The following is a 24,398-nucleotide window of genomic DNA, read 5'->3' on the forward strand; positions in this document are numbered from 1 at the left end:
AGCAAGTTTTTTTAGGCACTACGCTCTTAAAAATCTATTTTTACCCAGTAGAGATAATTTCCGTGGATCGGGAAATTTGATATAGAGTATTTTGCCTCCCAAAATTGATTTGAGTTTTTTGAAGATGTAATCAAGAAGGTCGATTAGGGCAGGTGGTAAACATAGTCTATATGGACTTTAAGGTTCTGCATGGTAAACTGCTTTGAAAGATGGGATTGCACGGTATCCCGGGAGAGCTAATTGGGCTCATGATAGGAAGTAGAGGGTAATGAAGAAAGTTTTTCTTTCAGAGTGGAGCCTGTGGCTAACAGCTGCCTCGGGGCTCAGCCCATTATTTTTTTTATCACCTTTATCAACAATTTGGATGAGGATGTACAAGGTCTGGTTAGTACTTTTGCAGATGACACTGAAATAAGTGATTTTGTAGACCATGATGATGGTTGTCAGGAGGGGTCTTTATCAAGCTGGCCAAATGTAGTAAATGGAGTTTAAATCAGATAAGTGCAAAGCGTTGAAGCAGGGTAGGAGTTTCAAGGTAAACAATGGGGTTATGAGGTGTGTTTTGAACAGAGGGACCTTGGAAGAACAAGCACCTATTTCCGTGAAAGTGGTGTCACAGGTGGACAGGGTGGCGAAGGAGACTTTTGCAAGCTGGCCTTCATCATTCAGGGCAGGGAAGTTGAGATGTTATGTTGCAGTTGTATAAGACATTGTTTAGGCGGCACTTGGGAGTATTGTGTTCAATTCTGGTCATGCTGATAAAGGAAATATGCTATGAAGGTGGAAAGCATGCAGCAAAGATTTACAATGGTATTGCAAGGACTCAAGGGAGTGAGTAACAGGGTGAGGTTGGGCAGGCTAAAAAGTAATTCCTTGGAGCATAGGAGATTGAGGAGTGATCTTATAGAGGTGTATAAAATGTCTTTGCAGCATCCAGGCTGTTGTGGCCTGTATGAATTTGGTAGGTTTCAACAAGATCTCTCTTTATTTGTCTAAATTCTATAGTATAGAGGTCTATAAACTCCATCTTTCCCCATATGACAAACCTGTAACCAGTTTATTGGTCACTGAACCCCCTCAATACAATACAATACAATACAATTTATTTGTTGTCAATTGAACCTCATTGAACTCAATGGCAAACATATACATTGTTAGATATAGAGACCAACACTGTACACACTAAATACAGTTAGATATCTTTACTCTTGTATTAAAATCCTACCATTTTCCTTTCTTAATGCTTGCTGCACTTGGATGTCGGCTTTGTGACTTATGTACAAGGACATATATGACCTTAAGAACATCAACATTATCCAGGTTTTCAAAATATATCTAAAAATACTCTGTTTTTTAATATTTTGCACCAAAGTCTATACAATCATATGTTTCACAGTATATTGCATGTGCCATGTTCTTGCCCACTCAACTGTTGAAGCCACAACACATTACACTCCTGATTTTGTATCGGTAGCAAACATGGACAAATTATGTTTGTTCCCTTCCGCTAAATAAGATAATTCTCTTATTTAGCGGAAGGGAACTAACGTCATTTGTCCACCTTCCCCCATAGCTTGTAGAGTGGTAGATCACCTACCGCATTCATTGATCAGCAAATTCTGGGCATTTTTAAAGTTTAATATAAGATGAGAGGGGAAAGAATTCAAGGGATCTAAAGGGCAACTTTTTCACATTGTGGAACGAGCTGCCATAGGAAATGGTAGAGGTGGGTACAGGTACAATTTTTAAAAGACATCTGGACAGGTACATGGAAGGGAATGGTTTAGAGAGATATGGGGCAAAGACAGGCAAATGGGACCAGCTCAGGCACTTTGGTTGTTGTGGATGAGTTGGGTCGAAGAAACAGTTTACATATTGATTCAACTTTATGACTGTACCATGTGTTTTTCTAGGTCAATTAAGAGGAAAGTTAAGACTGCAGGAGTCAACGCTGAATTCTCCAACTTCCGCTAGCTTACATTTTCTTTCTATTTATTTCAGAACTAACTTTTGTTTGCCATTCCTCTATTTTTTCTTTCATTTTTATTACCTGTCTTACTGGCCAAGGCCCAGTTTAGTTTAGTTTAGTTTTGTTTAGAACTGCGCGGAAACATGCCCTTCGACTCATCGGGTCTGCACCGACCAGCAATCCCCGCACATTAACACGATCCCGCACCCAAAGGGACAATTTACATTTATACCAAGCCAATTAACATACAAACCTGTACGTCTTTGGTGTGGTAGAAACTGGAAGGTGTCGGAGAAAACCCGCGCAGACGACGGGGAGAATGTACAAACTACGTACAGACAATCACCCGTAGTCAGGATCAAACCCAGGTCTCTGGTGCTGCAAGGCAGCAACTCCACTGCTATACCACCCTCTATTGGCCAGACCGCAAATCACCCAGACTTCACATCAGAAGCACATTAAATGGACAAGGGAGCTCTGCTGCATTTAATAGATAGATCGTTCCATCCTATCTCTGACATTTGCATTGTTCTGCCCATTGTGCTGCTCCACCATCTGTGCTACGGAGACTATCTTATTTTCTCTCCTTCCACAGATGATGCCTGACACGCTGTGTTTTACTCCTGGAACAGGCACTTTGTTCTCATCGCATCAAGAGATTACGATTCAAGGATATTTTCCTAACTTTCATGAAAATTATAATATTTCACCAACTTAGGGAAATGCCTGGCTGATTTCTGTTCACAGAAACACTGAGAATCTAATGTCAATTTACCATGAGTACCCAGACACCTGACATAAATAATGGAAGGAGTGTCCCATCTCGGATGTACCCACCTACCACACTAATCAAGCATCTCCTGCAGGCCTCACATTGACCACCTCAGAACCACAATGGAACCACAATGGAACCAAGCCATCATCTACCCCAAGAGACTGTCTACGAGAGGTGATTACTGGTTTATATTCCAGGTTTATTGAACTGAATATAAAATTGCCAACTGGTTTTGTAGGATTTGAATTCACATCTCCAGCTCAGATTTCTGAGTTACCTGTTCTGTATACAACCATTGTGTTATCGCACACATTTATGTGCCATTATACCTGTAAACCTTTGATCCTTGTCAACCTGGATCATGTTTCTCACCCAATGTTTGGATTTTACGAGGATGTTGCCAGGATTTGAGAGCCTGAGCTATAGGGAGTGGTTGAAGGCTAAGACTTTATTCCTTGAATAAAGGAGACTGATGGGTGATCTTATAGAGGTGTCCAAAATCATGAGGGGAATAGATAAGGTCTTTTACCAAGAGTTGGTGAATCAAGATCCAGAGGACATTGGTTTAAGGTTAGAGGGGAAAGATTTAATAGAAACCTAAGGGGCAGCTTTTTTTTTCATGCAGAGGGTGGTGGGTATATGGCAATAGGTAAGGGCCTGTCCCACTTTGAGAATCCCAAAATCCTGGGGCGCCGCGCGCTACCGCGCATCATTGCCTACGCCACCACATCTCACCACGCACCATACGCCCGTAAATGCACGCCATGCGTGCTTTACGCACACATCGTGCATCATGACGTGTAAATGATGTCGCGTAAATGACGCACAAATAACACTTAAGTGGGACAGACCCTGTAGTTGAGGCAGGTACTATAACAAGATTTAAAAGACATTTGGACAGGTTCATGCACAGGAAAGGTTTAGAGGGATAGGGTCCAAACATGGGCAAATGACCTAGATGGAGGCATCTTGCATCTAGGATATAATGGGCATCTTAGTTGGCATGAGCAAGTCGTGCCAAAGGGCCTGTTTCTGTGCCGCATGACTCTATGACCATATCATGTGCGTAATACCCAAGTCATTATGCCTCGGACCAGGTTAATGTAGAGCTCAGAGAAACTATAACATTGTTATCAGCAGAATATTTTAATTGATACATCCATCGCCACATCTCCTAAACAATAAATGATACGTAAGTCATACATTACAGAAACCTGTGAAGAGCACATGAAGAAGTTTTGAAGATATTCAAAATTATTCACAGCCCAATGAAAAAAGCACAATGAAAGCATTTGGAACGTTTAAGAACTTTACCACATTCTGTGAATTTTTCAGCATTTCAGACTTTGGTTTGAGGTAGTATGTTGGTGGGACGGAGTTTTCATCTCTGCAGTACCACTCCTCCAAGACTTTTGTCTCCAGCTGTGCCTCCACAGCAGCATCCAAAATCATCTCAAATTCAGAAGTCTCAACCTCCCCGGGGATGCGAGCGCTGCCATACTTTTCTCCAAATAGTCCCTGTGAAACCACAAAGAGGACAGCGCATTATTGAAGCTGGAGCTAGACTAGCCCAGCTGAACAATTGCCAAGATCACATCTCACTTCATAGGGGTGGATTCATTATTTCCCACAGTCAGCTCATTACAGCATTCATCGGGCCAGAACGCAGTGGCGTCAGGGGTGAAATACCAATGTCAGTAATTCTAAACGGGCAATTGATCAAGCTTAATGTTGCCCTTTGATGGCAAAGGTTTTCTGGAGGTGAATACAGAATACACCTGGGGGGGGGGGGGGGGGGGGGGGGGTAGCAGGTGTGATAGATGCCACCACTTCCACTTCTGAGGTGCTGTCAAATGTAATGATTCTTTGCAGATCTACAGAAATCGAGTTTTCTTCGTCATTGATTGTGCATGTAATGAACTTTTGGGATAGAATGGTTTTCTGCTGACTTATCTTGAGATCTTCTTTGAGGTCAACCAAAGTCTTACTAACCTGTGTGCACGTCTGCTCAGACTATGCTTTGAATCTACAGCCATTATTGCTAAATCAGTATTATCCAGATAGGAATTTCCAAGCCTGCTCTCCTTATCTGCACTACCAGTAAATTTAGCTGGCATGGCACTGACACAACAAACTTACTTAAGGCATTTACAGTTTACGGGAATGCAATTTAAATGGCAGTGGAAGCTATTTACCCTTGGTTCAGCTGCCTTTTGGTCCTTATTGTCCACTGGGGACAGATATAAGTAAAATTGACACTGATAACACAATGACTGCCAGAAAAAAATCGTTAAGGAAATAAAACCAACTCAGCCCCTGCCCAACCAACAAAAAATATCCTAAAGGTGGAGCAGGAAGTATGGAAAGGGATTCCCAGTACACTATCTACAGAGAGCAATATCCGTCATATACGCCAAGCATGCATCGTAATTCAAAATTTAAGTGGGCGACAATAAATTGATCTATCATGCATCTAGCGTGTAAAGCAGAGGATGAATTTTGACATATGCATTCCTGTTTATATCTATTGTCAGAAAGGGTTCATTCCAACACTGTGGTCCCAAAGCAAAATGCTGGAGTAACTCAGCGGATCAGGCAGCATCTCTCGACCAGCTGAGTTACTCCAGCATTTGTGCTTTGATGTAAACCAGCATCTGCAGTTCCTTCCTACACACTGTGGTCCCGAGCCTTCTCTTGTGGGTTGGGAAGGGAAGTAGGTGATGGGGCTGTGGAGGAGCCATTGTTGGGGCACCACTCTGCCGGCCCTGCCACCAGGTGTCACTGCTGACATTTCCTGGCAGATGGAATGAGTGTGCAGCTTACACAGAAAAGCTGGAGAAACTCAGCGGGTGCAGCAGCATCTATGGAGCGAAGGAAATAGGCAACGTTTCGGGCCGAAACCCTGAGTGTGCAGCTTGTTGGTCAAGTACATTACAGGAAGCTGCAAAAGCAACTTAGTCCTAAACAAATTTCAGATGATTTGAGCCAAAGAAAGCTGTGTGTAGGAAACCCAGGGACGCAGTTGAAATGATGATTGCAAGTGATCAAAGCTTAAAACTTAAAAAAAAAACACTTTGTTTGCCTCTGCTGGTCACACAGCGCTGGTGTAGACAGGCAGTGAAACTAACGTCTTACCACTGTAGAGCACCTGTAACACAGGAAAACAGACCAAAACGTCACCCATCTTTTTTCTCCAGAGATGCTGCCTGACCCGCTGAGTTACTCCAGCACTTTGCGTCTATCTTCGCTGTAAACCAGCATCCTTTCTAAACGCAGGAAAACATCCCAGGGGGCGTTTTGCTCCAAAATGCACCATCAGCAACACAAAATATCTGCTGCACGCAGGCATATTCTAGTCGTGACCCTGAGGCTGGGCCCTGGTCAGTAGCGCTAGTAAGCAGAAACTGTGTGCAATCTGATGAAAAGCCAGAAAACCGTGCTGGCCAGTTGGCCCAATTATTTTCTTGCCCTCAATACCACAATCAATTTAGCTAATAAACAACCTAACTCAACCTGTGACGATTTGAAAGGTAATTTGTCGTTATCTGCCTTTGGATACATTGCAAACTGCTCCAGTATAGTATCCTGTTTTCACATTGAGCAAAGTATTCTGAGCTAATACTCATATAATAAAATGATTCAATAATTCATTCCATGAATAATTTGGGCGGCACGGTGGCCGAGTGGTAGAGTTGCTGCCTTACAGCACCAGAGACCCAGGTTGATCCTAACTACAGGTGCTGTCTGTACGGAGTTTGTACGTTCTTCCTGTGATCACATGGGTTTTCCTGAGTGCTCGGGTTTCCTAAAACATCCCAAGGATGTGCAGGTTTGTAGGTTAATTATAAATTGTCCCTTGTATTGCTCTTTATTCTATGTTCGCTCTTCTGGGGAGATGCTAACTGCATTTTGTTGTCTCTGTACTGTACACTGCACAATGACAATAAAGATTGAATCTGAATCTGGTATGTAGGATAGTACTAGTGTATGGGTGATTGTTACTCAACGTAAACTTGTTGGGCCAAAGGGCTTGTTTCCACGCTGTAGAAATTAAACTAAACTAATATGTTGGATTTGTGGTTTTGCTTTTCTTCTGATAAAAGTGCATGATTCAGGCTAAATAGTTGAAAATGTGTTCCTTCGATATGCAGGAATTTGGAATATGTTGAGGATTTGGTTCTGCAATCTAGAAATGTTTACGCAAAGCCATTTGCAGTGGATGACCTTGCTTCAGATAAATAAAATGTGCAGGAAGGAAATGCAGATGCTGGTTTAAACCAAAGAGAGACACAAAAAGCTGGAGTAACTCAGTGGATCAGGCAGCATCTCTGAAGAGAAGGAATGGGTGACGTTTCGGGTCGAGATCCTTCTTCAGATATAGTGCATTAATAAGTATTCAGACCCCTTCACTTTTTCCACATTTTGTTACGTTTCAGCCTTATTTTAAAATGGATTAAATTCTTTTTTTTTCCATCAATCTACATACAATACCCCAGAATGAAGAAGCAAAAACAGTTGTTTAGAAATTTTTGCAAAGTAATTAAAAAGAAATAACTGAAATATCGCATTTACATAAGTATTCAGACTTTTTGCTATGACACTCAAAATTAAGCTTAGGTGCATCCTGTCAGGGGGTGGAAATCCCAGGGGGGACGGGTCCCCTCCATGTTTTCAGAGGTGGGGGACGATCCACCCCCCCCCCCCATGTTTTGTGAAACATGTATTTTGCAATCAGTTCCCATCTGCGCGCACTGCGGGGTCGTGGCCGCATGCATGGTCAGCTAGCTCATACTCTGAAAAGAATTAGACCACCTTGCTGCCCACTTACATTTGCCTTCCTCACAATCTTTGTAGACTCCACATGCTGAATGGCCTCATTCAGTGTTACAACCATTATATGATTCTACGAGTGTGCATGAAGGAACAGCAGATGCAGGTATATATCAAAGGTAGAGACAAAGTGCTGCAGTAACTCAGATGATCAGGCAGCTTCTCTGGAGTTAAAGGATGGGTGACGTTTCGGGTCAGGACCCTTGTTCGAACAGGAGGAAACCTACATGGTTAGAGGGAGAATGGGCAAACTCCACACAGATGGCACCCGATGTCAGGATTGAACCAGGGTCTTTGGCACAGTGAGGTAGCAGCTCTAGTGGTTGAAGTCTGAAGAAGAGTCCCGACCAGAAACATCACCCGTGACTGGTGGTAAACTAACCTTCCAGAAACTGAATGGTATGCATATAATAATGTAGCAATCCACGCTTTATAAAAGCTGTTCTCGATTGTTAATAATCACATTCAATTTAACAGGTAATTTCTTTCAGCGATCCACAAAACAACACACCTGTTCACAACTAAACCAGAGGACTAACAGGTGATGAGTGCTATTGAAAATTATACCAACAATTATGGTTTCTTCATTGGTTTGTTAGCTTTCTTTTATATACATTAGCATACAAATTAGCCAGAAAAAGCAGCCTGCCAGAGGACTGGGAGAAATTCAGAGTCCAGCAGAAGAGGACAAAGGGCTTAATTACGAAAGGGAAAATAGATTATGAAAGAAAACTGGCAGGGAACATAAAACCTGACTGCAAATGTTTTTATAGATATGTGAAGAGAAAAAGATTAGTTAAAACAAATGTAGGTCCCTTGCAGTCAGAAACAGGTGAATTGATCATGGGAAACAAGGACATGGCAGACCAATTGAATAACTACTTTGGTTCTGTCTTCACTAAGGAAGACATAAATAATCTGCTGGAAATAGCAGGGGACTGGGGGTCAAATGAAATGGTGAAACTGAGTGAAATCCAGGTTAGCCGGGAAATGGTGTTAGGTAAATTGAATGGATTAAAGGCCGATAAATCCCCAGGGCCAGATAGGCTCCATCCCAGAGTACTTAAGGAAGTAGCCCCAGAAATAGTGGATGCATTAGTAATAATTTTTCAAAACTCTTTAGATTCTGGAATAGTTCCTTATAGAATTTTTCGAGGATGTAACTAGTAGAGTGGATAAGGGAGAACCAGTGGATGTGTTATATCTGGACTTTCAGAAGGCTTTCGACAAGGTCCCACATAAGAGATTAGTATACAAACTTATACAAAATGAGATGGAGGAACTGAGTGAAATCCAGGTTAGCTGAGAAGTGGTGTTAAGTAAATTGAATGGATTAAAGACTGATAAATCCCCAGGGCCAGATAGGCTGCTAACTTCTTCATTCTGTCTTCATTCAACCTGACAGAGCTTGAGAGGAGTCAGGGGATATGGGGAGAAGGCAAGAACGGGGTACCGATTGTGGATGATCAGCCATGATCACATTGAATAGTGGTGCTGGCTCAAAGGGCTAAATGGCCTACTCCTGCATCTATTGTCTATATCTACAGAGAAGAATGGGAGAAATGACCCAAATACAGGTGTGCCAAGCTTACCCAAATTACCCGAATACAGGCCATACCCAAGAAGACATGAGGCTGTAATCACTGCCAAAGGTGCCTCAACAAAGTACTGAATAAAAGGTCTGAATACTTATATAAATGTGATATTTCAGTTATTTCTTTTCAATTACTTTGCAAATATTACGAAACACCTGCTTTTGCTTTTTTATTATGGGGTGTTGTGTGCAGAGTGATGATAAAAAAAAAAGAATCTAATCCATTTTAGAATAAGGTTGAAACGTAACAATATGTGGAAAAAGTGAAGGGGTCTGAATACTTTCTGAATGTACTATAAATAAAGACAACCTACAAACAAACCACTAGGTGGGAGTCTAAGCAGACCCTTGCATTGATACACTGAATCCTTTCTAATTAATACCATTCTTCTGTTGGTCCTCAAGATATATAGATTCAATTGCATGGTAATGTGGATAAATGTGGATAAATGTGAGGTTATCCACTTTGGTGGCAAAAACAGGAAAGTAGATTATTATCTGAATGGTGGCCGATTAGGAAAGGGGGAGATGTACCTGGATGTCACGGTACACCAGTCATCAAAAGTAGGCATGCAGGTGCAGCAGGCAGTGAAGAAGGCGAATGGTATGTTAGCATTCATAGCAAAAGGATTTGAGTATAGGAGCAGGGAGGTTCTACTGCAGTTGTACAGGGTCCTGGTGAGACCACACCTGGAGTATTGCGTACAGTTTTGGTCTAATCTGAGGAAAGACATTCTTGCCATAGAGGGAGTACAGAGAAGGTTCACCAGACTGATTCCTGGGATGTCAGGACTTTCATATGAATAAAGACTGGATAGACTTGGTTTGTACTCGCTAGAATTTAGCAGATTGAGGGGGGATCTTATAGAAACTTACAAAATTCTTAAGGGGTTGGACAGGCTAGATGCAGAAAGATTGTTCCCGATGTTGGGGAAGTCCAGAACAAGGGGTCACAGTTTAAGGATAAAGGGGAAATCTTTTAGGACCGAGAAGAGGAAAACTTTTTTCACACGGAGAGTGGTGAATGTCTGGAATTCTCCCCCGCAGAAGGTAATTGAGGCCAGTTCATTGGCTATATTTAAGAGGGAGTTAGATGCGGTCCTTGTGGCTAAAGGGATCAGGGGGTATGGAGAGAAGGCAGGTATGGGATACTGAGTTGGATGATCAGTCATGATCATATTGAATGGCGGTGCAGGCTCGAAGGGCCGAATGGCCTACTCCTGCACCTATTTTCTGTGTTTCTATGTTTCTATGTAAGAGAGCAGTTAAAATGCATGTTTTAATGATTAGCCTAATGAGAGTCTCCAGAAACTGGGGGGAGGGGGTGTTGGGGTGCTATTATCCATCAAACCAGATGCACATAGAAGGGATCAGGAAAGGTTGATTGTTTTGGCAGGTAATACCCAAATGTGATAGAAACATAGAAACATAGAAAATAGGTGCAGGAGGAGGCCATTTGGCCCTTCGAACCAGCACCGCCATTCATTGTGATTATGGCTGATCGTCCCATATCAATTACCCGTGCCTGCCTTCTCCCCATATCCCTTGACTCCACTAGCCCCTAGAGCTCTATCTAACTCTCTCTTAAATCAATCCAGTGATTTGGCCTCCAATGCCCTCTGTGGCAGGGAATTCCATAAATTCCATGGGTGAAAAAGTTTTTTCGCACCTCATTCGTAAATGACCTCCCCTTTATTCTAAGACTGTGGCCCCTGGTTCTGGACTCACCCAACATTATCCATGATCTTCGATAGGACATTCTACTTGTTGAAATTCCAGTAAAGATTGAATCGTTTAATACATAAACCACAAAGTCTGACAAACTAAAGGGGTGCTTGTCCGTGATGTTACTGTGGCTAGGGAGAAATTTAGACTGTGACACCTGACTTCCGTAATCAAGTATTAAATTAAATCTTTATATAAGCTGAAATCTGTAACAATCAAAATCCCAGCACAAAATGCAGGATCAAAAACATGTGACAATTAATAAAATTGCCCACTTGGTTTCAGGACACTTTTTAATCTGCTGTCTGAAATCTTCAGTTGGTGATGAACTTCATGCTCTAGGAGCTGAGGCGAACATTATTCATTATGCGCTAACAAACTAATTCAGCAGATTAACTAACAGGGAGTTGAGTTCACTGATGCAAGGTTTAATTAACGGACAGGAATGCTGCTGGCAAAACTATTTATTTGTCAGGAAAGTGGGGAATACAGGGCGAGGTCAGTTTAAAAGATGTTTGAAGGATGCTTCAATTTACCCTTTCCTAAACAGGCAGAACTTTTGAGCAATGAGACCATAGAGTGGCTATCATTGAGTTATACATTTACCATCTCCCAGTGCAAAATGCTTGCTGTACTGTCATTTGCAGATAGATATCTTAATTTGTTTTGTGCCCCAAGCAGGCATTGAAAACCTTGTGTCTCCATAATGGGACCATGAGGAGGCCAGATGTTAAAAGTGGAAGAATTTCCCAATGTCTCAATTAACAATCTTCCAAGCGTTACATGCCCCACTTGTGGCAAAGTTTATGCCTCCTGTAAAGGAATTTCAGTCACCTGAGGACTCACAAAGCTGTGGAAATAAGTAAACTTGAATCTCAAAGAACTAGGAGGGAGTAGGATCACTTTTTAAGCAAGAGGTGAGCAATGTTAACGATGGAGGTCCTCCAGAAAAATACTGGCATGCAGACATTTCTGAGGTACAATTTTGTTTCAGAGCTGCACAGAATTGATACCATCAATATATTAATTTATCAATTGCAAATTTACCATTTCAAATAATAGTATCCTCACTTGTCAAGTGGGACTTCCAGGTCCCAATGTTAAACTTAGTGAGTGGGCTTTTCTTTGCGATGTGCATCAAGGTTTGGATGACATAGCTACCTGGGTTGGCTACTGCAACCACCGGAGGTGCAACACCTGTTCCTGCACCTCCTCCCTCATTCAAGAACCTAAACAGCCCTGCCAGGAGAGATGGAGGTTTTACATGCATCTCCTTCACCCTCGGTGTTCTTGATGTGGTCTCCTCTGGAGAGCAAGCATACACTAGGTGATCCACTTTGCTGCACAATTGCATTCTGTCCGCAAGGGTCTGCTGGAGCACCTGGTTGTTGGAGACTTCAATTCCCATTCCCACACAGACCTGTCTGTCCTCAGCCTCCTCCATTGCGGCCTCATGGAACCTTGAAGAACAGAACCTCATATTCCGTTTGGGTAATCTACAACCAGATGGCATGTGCATTGCATTCTCCAATTTCAGGTGACCTCACTCCTTCTCTTCCCTTCTCAAGCAGTTCATCTGTTGTAACTTCTCTCTGAATGCAAGGTGGAGCTAAATACTTCATAACTGGAAGCCAAGGAGAAATAATCAATCACACAGCTCATGTCCACAAGTCTAGTGTGCACTGACTTGCTCCCTACTGGTGTGAAGTATTCTATGGTTGATTGAGGTGGTACGGGCTTGGGTCCCTCGGGCTAGTAAATCTGCACCATAGAGACTGCTTGCTTGAGTAGTTAATTGAGCCTTCAATTGATGGCATCCATGTGTTAATGTACAGTTGTGGATCCAGCCTCGGAAATAGGTATGCTTCAAGCTTCAGCCTCTGACCATTCAATACCATGTTCACTCAGCCTGAGCATTGACAAGCAAAGGCAAGATATTCAATGAAGGTATTGATGGTCTTTAAAATGATGAGAGGGATAGACAGAGTTGATGTGGACAAGCTTTTCCCTTTGAGAATAGGGAAGATTCAAACGAGAGGACATGACTTCAGAATTAAGGGACAGAAGTTTAGGGGTTATATGAGGGGGAACTTCTTTACTCAGAGAGTGGTAGTGGTGTGGAATGAGCTTCCAGTGGAAGTGGTGGAGGCAAGTTCATTGGTATCATTTAAAAATAAATTGGATAGGCATATGGATGAGAAGGGAATGGAGGGTTATGGTATGAGTGCAGGCAGGTGGGACTATGGGAAAAAAAGTTGTTCGGCACGGACTTGTAGGGCCGAGATGGCCTGTTTCCGTGCTGTAATTGTTATATGGTTATATGGTTATATGGTGATGGTGGATTGAAGATGGCCCAGTACCTTGGGCACATTTATGAGGTTTTCTGGACTGAGTTGAGAAGAAATGTCTTCACCCAATGGGTAGTGACTTTATAGTCCTCTCCTCTGTAGCTGAGTACTTTCAAGACAAAAATCAATAGAGTTATGACGTTAAAGTGTTTGAAGTTATGGGATTAGTTTTAACTTATATTACATTTAATTTTTTATACATAAAACTGGATTATAATATAGTGACATTTAGCCCAAAACAACATTTCACAGACAAGGACAATGGGGTGTGTATCTTATTACATTGAGAGTGACAATTGCCGCCATCTCACCTTGGTGCCCACACCATTAGGCAAGCTTTCTGCTAAAAGTCTCCAGCAGTGCTGGAGTTGAATGAAAAGACTCAGATCAACGGTGGATGCGATCTCGCTGGCCCTCCATTCCGCTCTGGACCACTTGGGCACCAAAAACTCATATGTCAGGCTGTTATTCATTGATTACAGTTCGGCATTTAATACAATCATCCCCCCAAGCTGGTTACCAAACTCGCAGAACTGGGTCTCTGCGCATCCCTCTGCAATTGGATCCTCGACTTCCTCATTCTCAGACCACAGTCTGTTCCTATTGGTGGAAATGTGTCAGACTCGATAACAATCAGCACGGAAGCACCTCAAGGCTGCATGCTCAGCCCCCTGCTGTACTCACTCTATACTCATGACTGCGAAGCCTCCATGTGCAAACTCCATCATCAATTTCGCTGACGACACCACTGTTGTGGGACGTATCACTGATGGGGATGAGTCAGATTACAGAAGAGAGATCAAGCAACTGTCCATATGGTGCCAACACAATAACCTGGCCCTCAACACCAGCAAAACCAAGGAACTGATTGTGGACTTTGGAAGGAGTAGGATTGGGACCCACAGTCCCGTTTATGGTTGAAAGTGTCAAGAGCTTCAAATTCCTGGGCGTGCACATCTCTGAAGATCTTTTCTGGTCCGAGAACACTAATGCCATTATTAAGAAAGCACATCAGCGCCTCTACTTCCTGAGAAGATTACGGAGAGTCGGTTTGTCAAGGAGGACTCTCTCTAACATCTACAGGTGCACAGTAGAGAACATGCTGACCAATTGCATCATGGCTTGGTTCGGCAACTTGAGCGCCCTGGAGAGGAAAAGACTATAAAAAGTAGTAAACACAGCCCAGTCCATCATTGGCTCTGACCTCCCTTCCATCGAAGGGATCTATCACAGTCGCTGCCTCAAAAAGGCTGGCCGTATCATCAAGGACCCACACCATCACTGTGTGAACTTTTTTCACACAGAGAGTGGTGAATCTCTGGAACTCTCTGCCACAGAGGGTAGTTGAGGCCAGTTCACTGGCTATATTTAAGAGGGAGTTAGATGTGGCCCTTGTGGCTAAGGGGATCAGGGGGTATGGAGAGAAGGCAGGTACGGGATACTGAGTTGGATGATCAGCCATGATCATATTGAATGGCGGTGCAGGCTCGAAGGGCCGAATGGCCTACTCCTGCACCTAATTTCTATGTTTTCTATGTTTTCTATGTTTTCTATGTTCATCCTGGCCCCACACTCATCTCCCTGCTACCTTCAGGTAGAAGGTACAGGAGCCTGAAGACTGCAACGACCAGGTTCAGGAATAGCTACTTCCCCACAGCCATCAGGCTATTAAACTTGGCTCGGACAAAACTCTGAACATTAATAGCCCATTATCTGTTATTTGCACTTCATCAGTTTATTTATTCATGTATGTATATATTTATATAATGGTATATGGACAGACTGATCTGTTTTGTAGTCAATGCCTACTATGTTCTGTTGTGCTGAAGCAAAGCAAGAATTTCATTGTCCTATCAGGGACACATGACAATAAACTCTCTTGAGCTTGGACTTGAAATTGATTTAATATCAAATGCTGTGCAAACATCCACCAGTACAGTCTGTCTACCTTGAAACAGGAAACAATTACTGCACAGTAAGAAGCTGTTTGATGAAATTTATCTCATATAAGCAAATACAGTACCGCGTAGGCTGAATTTAAATTATTCCTAAGCTTGCAAAAGCCGAATCCCTTGCTGAAATGTGCTAGAAACTCAATTGTAATGCAAGACTTAAAAGAGACAAGTCAAGACATTGATTCATGGTTTTTTTTTAAACTTGTCTATAGGTTTGTGAATGTGCGTTGTGGAAAGCCAGTCATTCTGTATGATGTGATTAAGTTCATGAAATTCAATCCAATAGTCCCATGTACGGCACACCATAGTGTGTGGAATAGCACCAATCGTTCATCTGGAGTGTTAGGCACTGAAATTGGGTCATATTTTTCCCTGCACAGCTTTCACTGCAGCTCCACTATTTTAAGTGCTATTCTTCACTTTGTTTGTTTATTCATCAAAGAACACTTTCCAATTATTTATATGCAGTGTTTGAGCGAGGTGTATTGTCATTTATTCAGTTACCACCTTCATAGGTTCTAACAGCTGAATTAGGCCATTCAACCCATCAGGTCTAGTCTGCTATTCAATCATGGCTGATCTATCTTTCCCTCTCAACCCCATTCTCTTCATTTGCCCCATATCCCCTGACACCCATACTAATCAAGAATCTGTCAATCTCCGCCTTAACAATATCCATTATCTAGGTCTCCACAGCCATGTGTGACAATGAATTCTACAGATTCACTACCCTCTGACTAAACGCCCTCTTTGTCATCGGTGCCTTGGTGATGATTCTACTCTTTCTACTGCATGAACTGGAGGTATAGCACAGGTGTTGCAAGCAGGTCAGACAAGCCCAGTTAGCTTAGAGAAAGTGAGCTCACATTCATATCCAGAGAGTAAGGGCTTGCATTCAAATCCAGAGAGTAAATTAGTGGAGACAGAAATTTGACTCTGTGGAGACACAGCTGCACGATGCATCCATCCTTGGAAGGGTCTCCACAAAGTGGTTGGGGTCATTGTTACTCCAAACTTTAGAATCCTTGCATTCCTCCAGATTGCAAATATCTCAGCTTGCTGAGACCACAGCATTATGGAGGCCATTGATTACTCCTGATTAGACAAAAAAGTTCAATGGCCTTTTATCGTCACATCTTCCAATAGACAATAGGTGCAGGGTAGGCCATTCGGGCCTTCGAGCCAGCACGGCCATTCAATGTGATCATGGCTGATCATCTCCAATCAGTACCCCGTTCCTGCCTTCTCCCCATAACCCCTGACTCCGCTATGTTTAAGAGCCCTATCTAGCTCTCTCTTGAAAACATCCAGAGAACCTGCCTCCACCGCCCTCTGAGGCAGAGAATTCCACAGACTCACCACTCTCTGTGAGAAAAAGTGTTTCCTCGTCTCCATTCTAAATGGCTTACTCCTTATTCTTAAACTGTGGCTCCTGGTTCTGGACTCCCCCAACATCAACATGTTTCCTGCCTCTTGCGTGTCCAAACCCTTAACAATCTTATATGTTTCAATGAGATACCCTCTCATCCTTCTAAACTTCAGAATGTACAAACCCAAATGCTACATTCTCTCAGCATATGACAGTCCCGCCATCCCGGGAATTACCTTGTAAACCTACGCTGCACACCCTCAATAGCAAGAATGTACTTTCTCAAATTAGCGGACCAAAACTGCACACAATACTCCAGGTGTGGTCTCACTAGGGCTCTGTACAACTGTAGAAGGACCCTTTTGCTCCTATATTCGACTCCTCTTGTTATAAAGGCCAATATGCCTTTCGTTTTCTTCACTGCCTGCTGTACCTGCATGCTTACTTTCGTAGACTGATGTACAAGGACCCCCAGATCCCGTTGTACTTCCCCTTTTCCCAACTTGACGCCATTTAGATAGTAATCTGCCTTCCTGTTTTTGCTACCAAAGTGGATAACCTCACATTTATCTGCATTAAACTTCATCTGCCATGCATCTGCCCACTCCCCCAACCTGTCCAAGTCAGCCTGCATTCTCATAGCATCCTCCTCACAGTTCACACTGCCACCCAGCTTTGTGTCATCTACAAATTTGCTAATGTTACTTTGACTCCCTTCATCCAAATCATTGATGTACATTGTAAATAGCTGCGGCCCCAGCACCGAGCCTTGCGGTACCCCACTAGTCACTGCCTGCCATTCTGAAAGGGACCCGTTAATCCCTACTCTTTGTTTCCTGTCAGCCAACCACTTCTCTATCCATGTCAGCACTCTACCCCCAATACCATGTGCCCTAATTCTGCCCACTAATCTCCTATGTGGGACCTTATCAAATGCTTTCTGAAAGTCCAGGTGCAGTTTGCTTTCAGTTCAGTAAAATATTACTGTATTAAATATTACTGTAGATTAAGCATGAGGTATATAGAAATAGTCCACTGACACAATATACAAAAGTCGCCAGGTTTTGTCGCCATTTTCAAAGTCCAAATTGCTTTAAGTGCAACTGGCCATAAAGGCCCGATGTCCAGGTGGCGGTGTTGCTGGGTCAGCCTGGCCGAGCAAATCTTTAGGCGTCCTCCATCACTGCTCCAATTTGCTGGATGTTTTCAAGAGAGTTAGATGTAGCTCTTGGGGCTAACGGAATCATGGGATATGGGGAGAAAGCAGGAATGGGGTACTAATTTTGGATGATCAGCCATGATCATATTGAATGCCGGTGTTGGCTCAAAGGGCCGAATTGCCTACTCCTGCATTTATTTTTCTATGTTTCACCACTCTGTCCTACTGCAGACCATGTCTGGTCTGTGCAGTTGGTCTCTTGTGACGGAGCTAAACCCAGTTGAGCCCCAGGCTGCTGCAGGGCCTCCAGTTGTTGCCTCAGTCTGGATCTTCATATCGGTCTGCTCCTTGTGTCACAACCGTTCAGCCTTTGTGCCCAGAGAGGGGAGGCCTCCAGAAGCCGACATTCAGATTCAACGGAAGGTAAGGTACCAAGATAGACACAAAATGAGTAACTCAGCGGGACAGGCAGCATCTGTGGAGAGAAGGAATGGGTGACGTTTCGGATCGAGACCCTTCTTCAGGTCCCACTTCCTCTTACTGACTCCTGTTCTTTGCGCCTGGTGACGTCGCAGCCATCTTGACTCTCTCCACCCTCCTCTCCAGTCCTCCGGTATGAGCAGGGGCCGGGTTTGGTGGCTTCCCTCTCGGGACCGGGCTCCTCACCTCTAGGGTTCTGCTGCTGGCGGCCCCACTGTTAAAGTTAAGTGAACATTCATTTTCAGATCATTAAAGTGCAATGAAGCTAACAATTGGTCGGCGTTTATGCTTGGTGTTCCTTTGCTAGCACCCTCCGTGGTGTTCCTGCTCTGGAGGCAGACGGAACGGTGGAACGTTGTTCCATTTCAGCGGCTTGTTTGTTGATGACGCTGACGGATGCCTACACACTGCTCCAGACCGCAATGGTTGAAGGGCATCAGTATACGTTCAGTGCCGGTGGTACATCTATGAAGGCACAGCAGAGAACCAACAACCACAGCAAACATGCTGGCAATCTGAGAAAGCATTGCACACCTGCATGACTCCTTAGGGATCAGGTATATAAAGGGCACTCTCATGTGGTGTAATAAAGGTCACACCATCGCTACCTCTGCCTTTGGTTCTGTAATACAGAAAAAAGGAACTGCAGATGCTGCTTTTTAAAAAAAGGCACAAATCTATTCAACTATCTCAGGACGCTGAGTTACTCCTTCACTTTGTGTCTTTTTCTGGTTGTGTAATGGCAGCTCTCTGCGCCTCGATGGGAAGAAATGTGCATCAGATTGGTCATTCCCGTGCCTGACAACAGCGGCCTACTTCAGGGTGACCACAAGTGGGTTGCTGATAGGAGAAGATTGAGTGAACTGTGGCTCACACACATTGACCAGTCTCGATCTATGTCTCAGTACGAGCATAAATCTTCTCCTTCAACTGTGGGAGTGCAAATGTCACTGAGGTGTCAACCAGTTCCCAATGTGAATGGATGCGCCTCTGATTCCGTAGAAAGTCCTGCCATAGGTTAGAGATTAATTCCTTAAATATTTCTTGTTCGTCCTTGCAAGCACACAAAATATGTAGGAAGGAACTGCAGATGCAGGTTTATACCAAAGAAGGACACAAAATGCTGGTGTAACTCAGCAGGTCAGGCAGAATCTCTAGAGAAAATGGATGGGTGGAGATAGGTTCCAAAAAAAGTCACTGTACCTCGGAACATGTGATGATAATGTTCCAAACGTTACCCATCCTTTTTCTGCTGCATGACCAGCTGAGTCACTCCAGTGCCTTTGTGTTGATCTTGCAACCTGGACAACATTTCTATGTGCAGTTTTCCAACACATTCTACTAACACGGTCTTCATCTGAACTGTTTGTAGCAAAACTGATGTGCGAATGTGCCTTGCAGAGAGCTGACACATTAGCCTCTCTGGTCCTCTGGCCTTATTACAGCCTATTAGTGCCAGTGTTTTCTCATGTGAAAATGGTGCTTATGGCTAGTCCTTGCAGTGCCAGCATCTGAACTGGTACTTGGAGTTGTCAGGCAATTCCACATAGGCACTACCTCATTACCACACTAATTGACATCAGGGCTGCAGTCTTTAAAGAACACCTGCTCACTAAAGCACCACACTGCAGGTCATGTCCACGGATGCACTATATTCCTTCTCTGCAGATATCTCCTATATGGGGTGAGGGCTGAGGGGGTCATATTAGATGTGACTGCAGTGATAAAGCCTAAAACAGCTTGTGGGGTTTAGTTGGAGGTAGTGCTCAGCACACAAGCAGGCATAGAAAGCTGTGGGTAGCTATGAGTACAGAAAGTATTTATGTGGGCTGCCAAAGAGCTTAAATTCCTCTCCAGCTGAGACATCCTTAGGTGGTAAGCATGTCGAAGGATCCCCCTCCATCTTGGTGGGAGAGCTAACTGTTCTAGACAGCCTGTTAGAGGCATAGAGTCATGCAAGAAAAAATCTGGCCCTTCGGCCCAACTTGTCCATGCCGACCAAGACGCCTCATCACAGTTTGTTCCATTTACCTTCATTTGGCCCATATCCCTCTAAATCCTTTCTATCCATGTAGTTGTCCAAATGTCTTTAAATATGGTTATTGTTCCTGCTTCCTCTGGCAATTCATTCCATATACATCCCACTCTCTTTGCGAAAAAGTTGCTCTGTTATTGTAGGCTCCTATTAAATCTCGCCTCTGTCACCTTAAACTTATGGTAGTTCCCTGTAGTTCTTGATTCCCCTATCTTGGAATACACACCATTTCTTCCATTCATGCTTTTATATATCTCCATAAGATCATACCTCAACTTCATGTGGTCCAAGGAATAAAGTCTTAGCCTGCCCAATGTCTCCTTATAGCTAAGACCCTTGAGTACTGGCACCCATCCCCGTAAATCCTCTTGCACCGTTTCCAGTTTAATGGTATCTTTTTCGTGCAGGGTGACCTAAATTGAACGTAATACTCCAAGTGAAGCCTCACCGACATCTTGTACAACTGTAACAGAACATCCCAACTTCTATACTCAATTCCCGGTCTGATGAAGGCCAATGTGCCAAAAGTCGTCTTTGCCACCCTATCTACCTGCGGCGCTTCTTTCAGGGAACTATATCTCTGCACGCCTAGATCTACCCTGTTCTCTGTGAAGGTCCTGAACTTGTTCGATTTCCAAAAATGCAACATCTGAATGAAACTCCATTAGCCATTCCTTACCCCACTCACACAGCTGATCAAGATCTTGCTTGATAACCATCTTCGCTATCTACAATACCACCTACATTAGTATCATCTGCCAACATACTAATCAAGCCATCTACATCGTCATCCAATTTGCTGACATAAACCACAAACAGCAATGGGCCCAGCACCAATCCCTCAGGCACACATCTTGACACAGCGTCCAATCTGGAAAACAACCTACTACCATCACCGGTACACAAAATTGCTGGAGAAACTCAGCGGGTGCAGCAGCATCTATGGAGCGAAGAAAATAGGCGACGTTTCGGGCCGAAACCATTCTTCAGACTTCTTCTTGAACACTACTACCATCACCCTCTGCTTCTTTCCATGTAGCCAATTCGATGTCCTGTTAGCTAGCTCTTCCTGGATTCCATGCAATCTAACCTTCCAGAGTAGCCTACTATGTGGAACCTTATCAAAGGCATTGCAGGTCCATATAGACTATGTCAAAAGCCATGCCCTCATCAACCTTTTTGGTTACTTCAAAAAACACAATCAAATTCATGAGACACAATCACCAATGTGCAAAACTGTCAAGCAACCACTGTCTTCAAATACATGTAGGTCTTATCTCTCAGAATCCTTTCTAGTAACTTTCCTGCCACAGATGTTAGGCTTAATTGTCTATCGTTCCAAGGTATTTCCATGCAGCCCTTGTCCCTTCAATATAAAGGGGAAATATGTCAGTGTTTGTTAAGATTTCCAGGGTCTGAGTGTGTAATTTGAGCTGTCAGTTATGGGAAATGCTGAGGTTGTGAGCATGAAATGACAGAAAAGAATGTAGCTACTGCGATGGGCTTGCCATTGGTGCACACTGCAAATTACGACCTGTGAGTTGCAGAAGTCTTGCTGCTCAGTGTTTTAGTTTATCAGCTACAGTGATAAAGGTTGGAATACCCACCTCAGCCAAGACAGTGAGATCACAAAGTTACTTCAAATTCTAAAGGCAATCTGGTAAATCTCACAAATGGTTGACCAACTTCCTCTAATTTACATTCTACTTCTTCGCTGAAGATCTCTTGAGCACCTGGTGCACACCATATATCTCCTCTACTTCAGCTATTTCACAAGAATATCAGGGCTATGCCCAAGAAACAACAGGCACAGTATCTTCCGTACCTTGCCTCTTCTTTTACTACCTCATTACATCGTTCCCCAGATGCTTACTGCATTGCAATGGCTTAGTAGGCAGGTGTTCTTTAAGGACTGAAAATCTGATGTCAATTAGTGTGTGAATCAGTTGGCAGCTACTAGGTACTGCAGCACTAATGATAGCGAAATGCACAGTAACAAATGAGCTGAAATATAGCATGCACATACACATCTGAATTAGGGTCACAAATGAATAGTATATCCCAGCTGCACCAATCTAAATTGGTGCAGGTGGACTACACAGTGTGTGTTCAATATTCATTATAGGGCAGCATAGTGGCGTAACCGTAGTGTTGCTGCCTTACAGAGCAAAAGACCCGGGTTCGATCCTAACTACAGGTGCTGTCTGTGCAGAATTTGTACATTCTCCCTGTGACTGCGTGGGTTTTCTCCAGGTGCTCTGGTTTCCTTCCACACTCAAAGACGTGTGGGTTTGTAAGTTAATTGGCTTCGGTAAACTTCTAAATTGGCCCTAAGTGTGTTGGCTTGTGCTAGTGTACACGGTGATCACTGGTTGGCGCTGACTCTGTGGGCCAAAGAGCCTGTTTCCACGCTGTATCTCTAAACTAATGCACTTCTTTAAGTGAGAAAGAACATTTCAACCACTGGGTTTGTTCTGGTAGGCAGATTTACATCAGTGTTTTTCCTTTGATTCTGGAGATCTTAAATTCAAGGGGACAAAGTATGTGAACAGGTGCTCTTTCATATAATGTAAACATGCAGTGCATTGAGAAAGTATTCAGACCCCTTCACATTTTCCACATTTTGTTACATTACATTTCTAAAATGGATTAAATTCATTTTTTTTATCAGCAATCTACACACAGTAGCCCACAATAAAAAAGCGAAAACAGGTGTTTAGAAATTTTTGCAAAATAATTAAAAATAAATAACTGAAATATCACATTTACGTAAGTATTCAGACCCTTTGCTGTGACTCTCAAAATTGAGCTTCGGTGCATCCAGTTTCCATTGATTATCCTTGAGATGTTTCTACAACTTAATAGGAGTCTACAAGTGGTAAATTAAATTGATTGTACATGATTTGGAAAGGCACATACATGTCTATATAAGGTCCCACAGTTGACAGTGCATGTCAGAGCAAAACACAAACCACGAGGACAAAGGAATTGTCTGTAGACCTCCGAGACAGGATTGTGTTGAGACACAGATTTGGGGAAGGGTATAAAACATTTTTTGGAGCATTGCAGATCCCGAAGAGCACAGTGGCCTCCGTCAATCATAAATAAAAATTTGAAACCACCAGGACTCTTCATAGAGCTGGTCGCCTGGCCAAACTGAGCAATCGGGGAAGAAGGGCCTTGGTCAGGGAGGTGACCAAGAACCCGATGGTCACTCTGACAGAGCTCCAGGGTTCCTCTGTGGGGATGGGAGAAACTTCCAGAAGGACAACTATATCTGCAGCACTCCACTAATCAGGCCTTTATTGTAGAGTGGCCAGACAGAAGCCACTCCTCAGTTAAAGGCACATGACAGCCCGCTTGCAGTTTGCCAAAAGGCACCTAAACAAGATTCCCTGGCCATATGAAACCAAGATTGAACTCTTTGGCCTGAATGCCAAGTGTCACGTCTGGAGAAAACCAGGCACCGCTCATCACCTGGCCAATACCATATCTACGGTGAAGCATTGTGGTGGCAGCATCATGCTGTGGGAATGTTTTTCAGCAGCAGGAACTGGGAGACTAGTCAGGATCGAGGGAAAGATGAACTGAGCAAAGTATAGAGAGATCCTTGATGAAAACCTGCTCCAGAGCATTCAGGACCTCGGACTGGGGCAGACGTTTACCTTCCAACAGGACAACGACCTAAAGCTCACGTCCAAGACAACGCAGGAGTGGCTTTGTGACAAGTCTGTGAATGTCCGTAAGGGGCCCAGCCAGAGCCCGGACTTGAACCCGATCGAATATCTCTGGAGGGACCTGAAAATAGCTGTGCATCAACACTCCCCATCCAACCTGACAGAGCTTGAGAGGATCTGCAGAGACGAATGGGAGAAATTACCTAAATACAGGTGTGCCAAGCTTGTAGCGTCATACCCAAGAAGATTTGAGGTTGTAACCACTGGCAAAGGTGCCTCAATAAAGTACTGAGTAAAGGGTCTGAATACTTATGTAAATGTGATATTTCAGTTATTTATTTTTAATTATTTTGTAAAAATTTCTAAACACCTGTTTTCACTTTTTTATTGTGGGCTACTGTGTGTAGATTGCTGATTAAAAAAATGAATTTAATCCATTTTAAAATAAGGCTGTAACGTAACAAAATGTGGAAAGGTGAAGG

General features: G+C 43.3%; 1 protein-coding gene across 1 annotated transcript in view; it reads right to left on the reverse strand.

Annotated features, from left to right (window-relative positions):
• The window catches only part of LOC129698654 (NACHT and WD repeat domain-containing protein 2), an 86,665-nt gene that overhangs the window by 14,657 nt on the left and 47,610 nt on the right, over positions 1-24,398 (reverse strand). Inside the window, exon 4 of the mRNA XM_055637793.1 lies at positions 4,059-4,262. Within this exon, the coding sequence (XP_055493768.1) occupies positions 4,059-4,262 (204 nt within the window). The remainder of the gene's footprint in view (positions 1-4,058; positions 4,263-24,398) is intronic.

Source organism: Leucoraja erinacea, chromosome 1, assembly GCF_028641065.1.
Source record: "Leucoraja erinacea ecotype New England chromosome 1, Leri_hhj_1, whole genome shotgun sequence".
NCBI lineage: Eukaryota > Metazoa > Chordata > Chondrichthyes > Rajiformes > Rajidae > Leucoraja > Leucoraja erinaceus.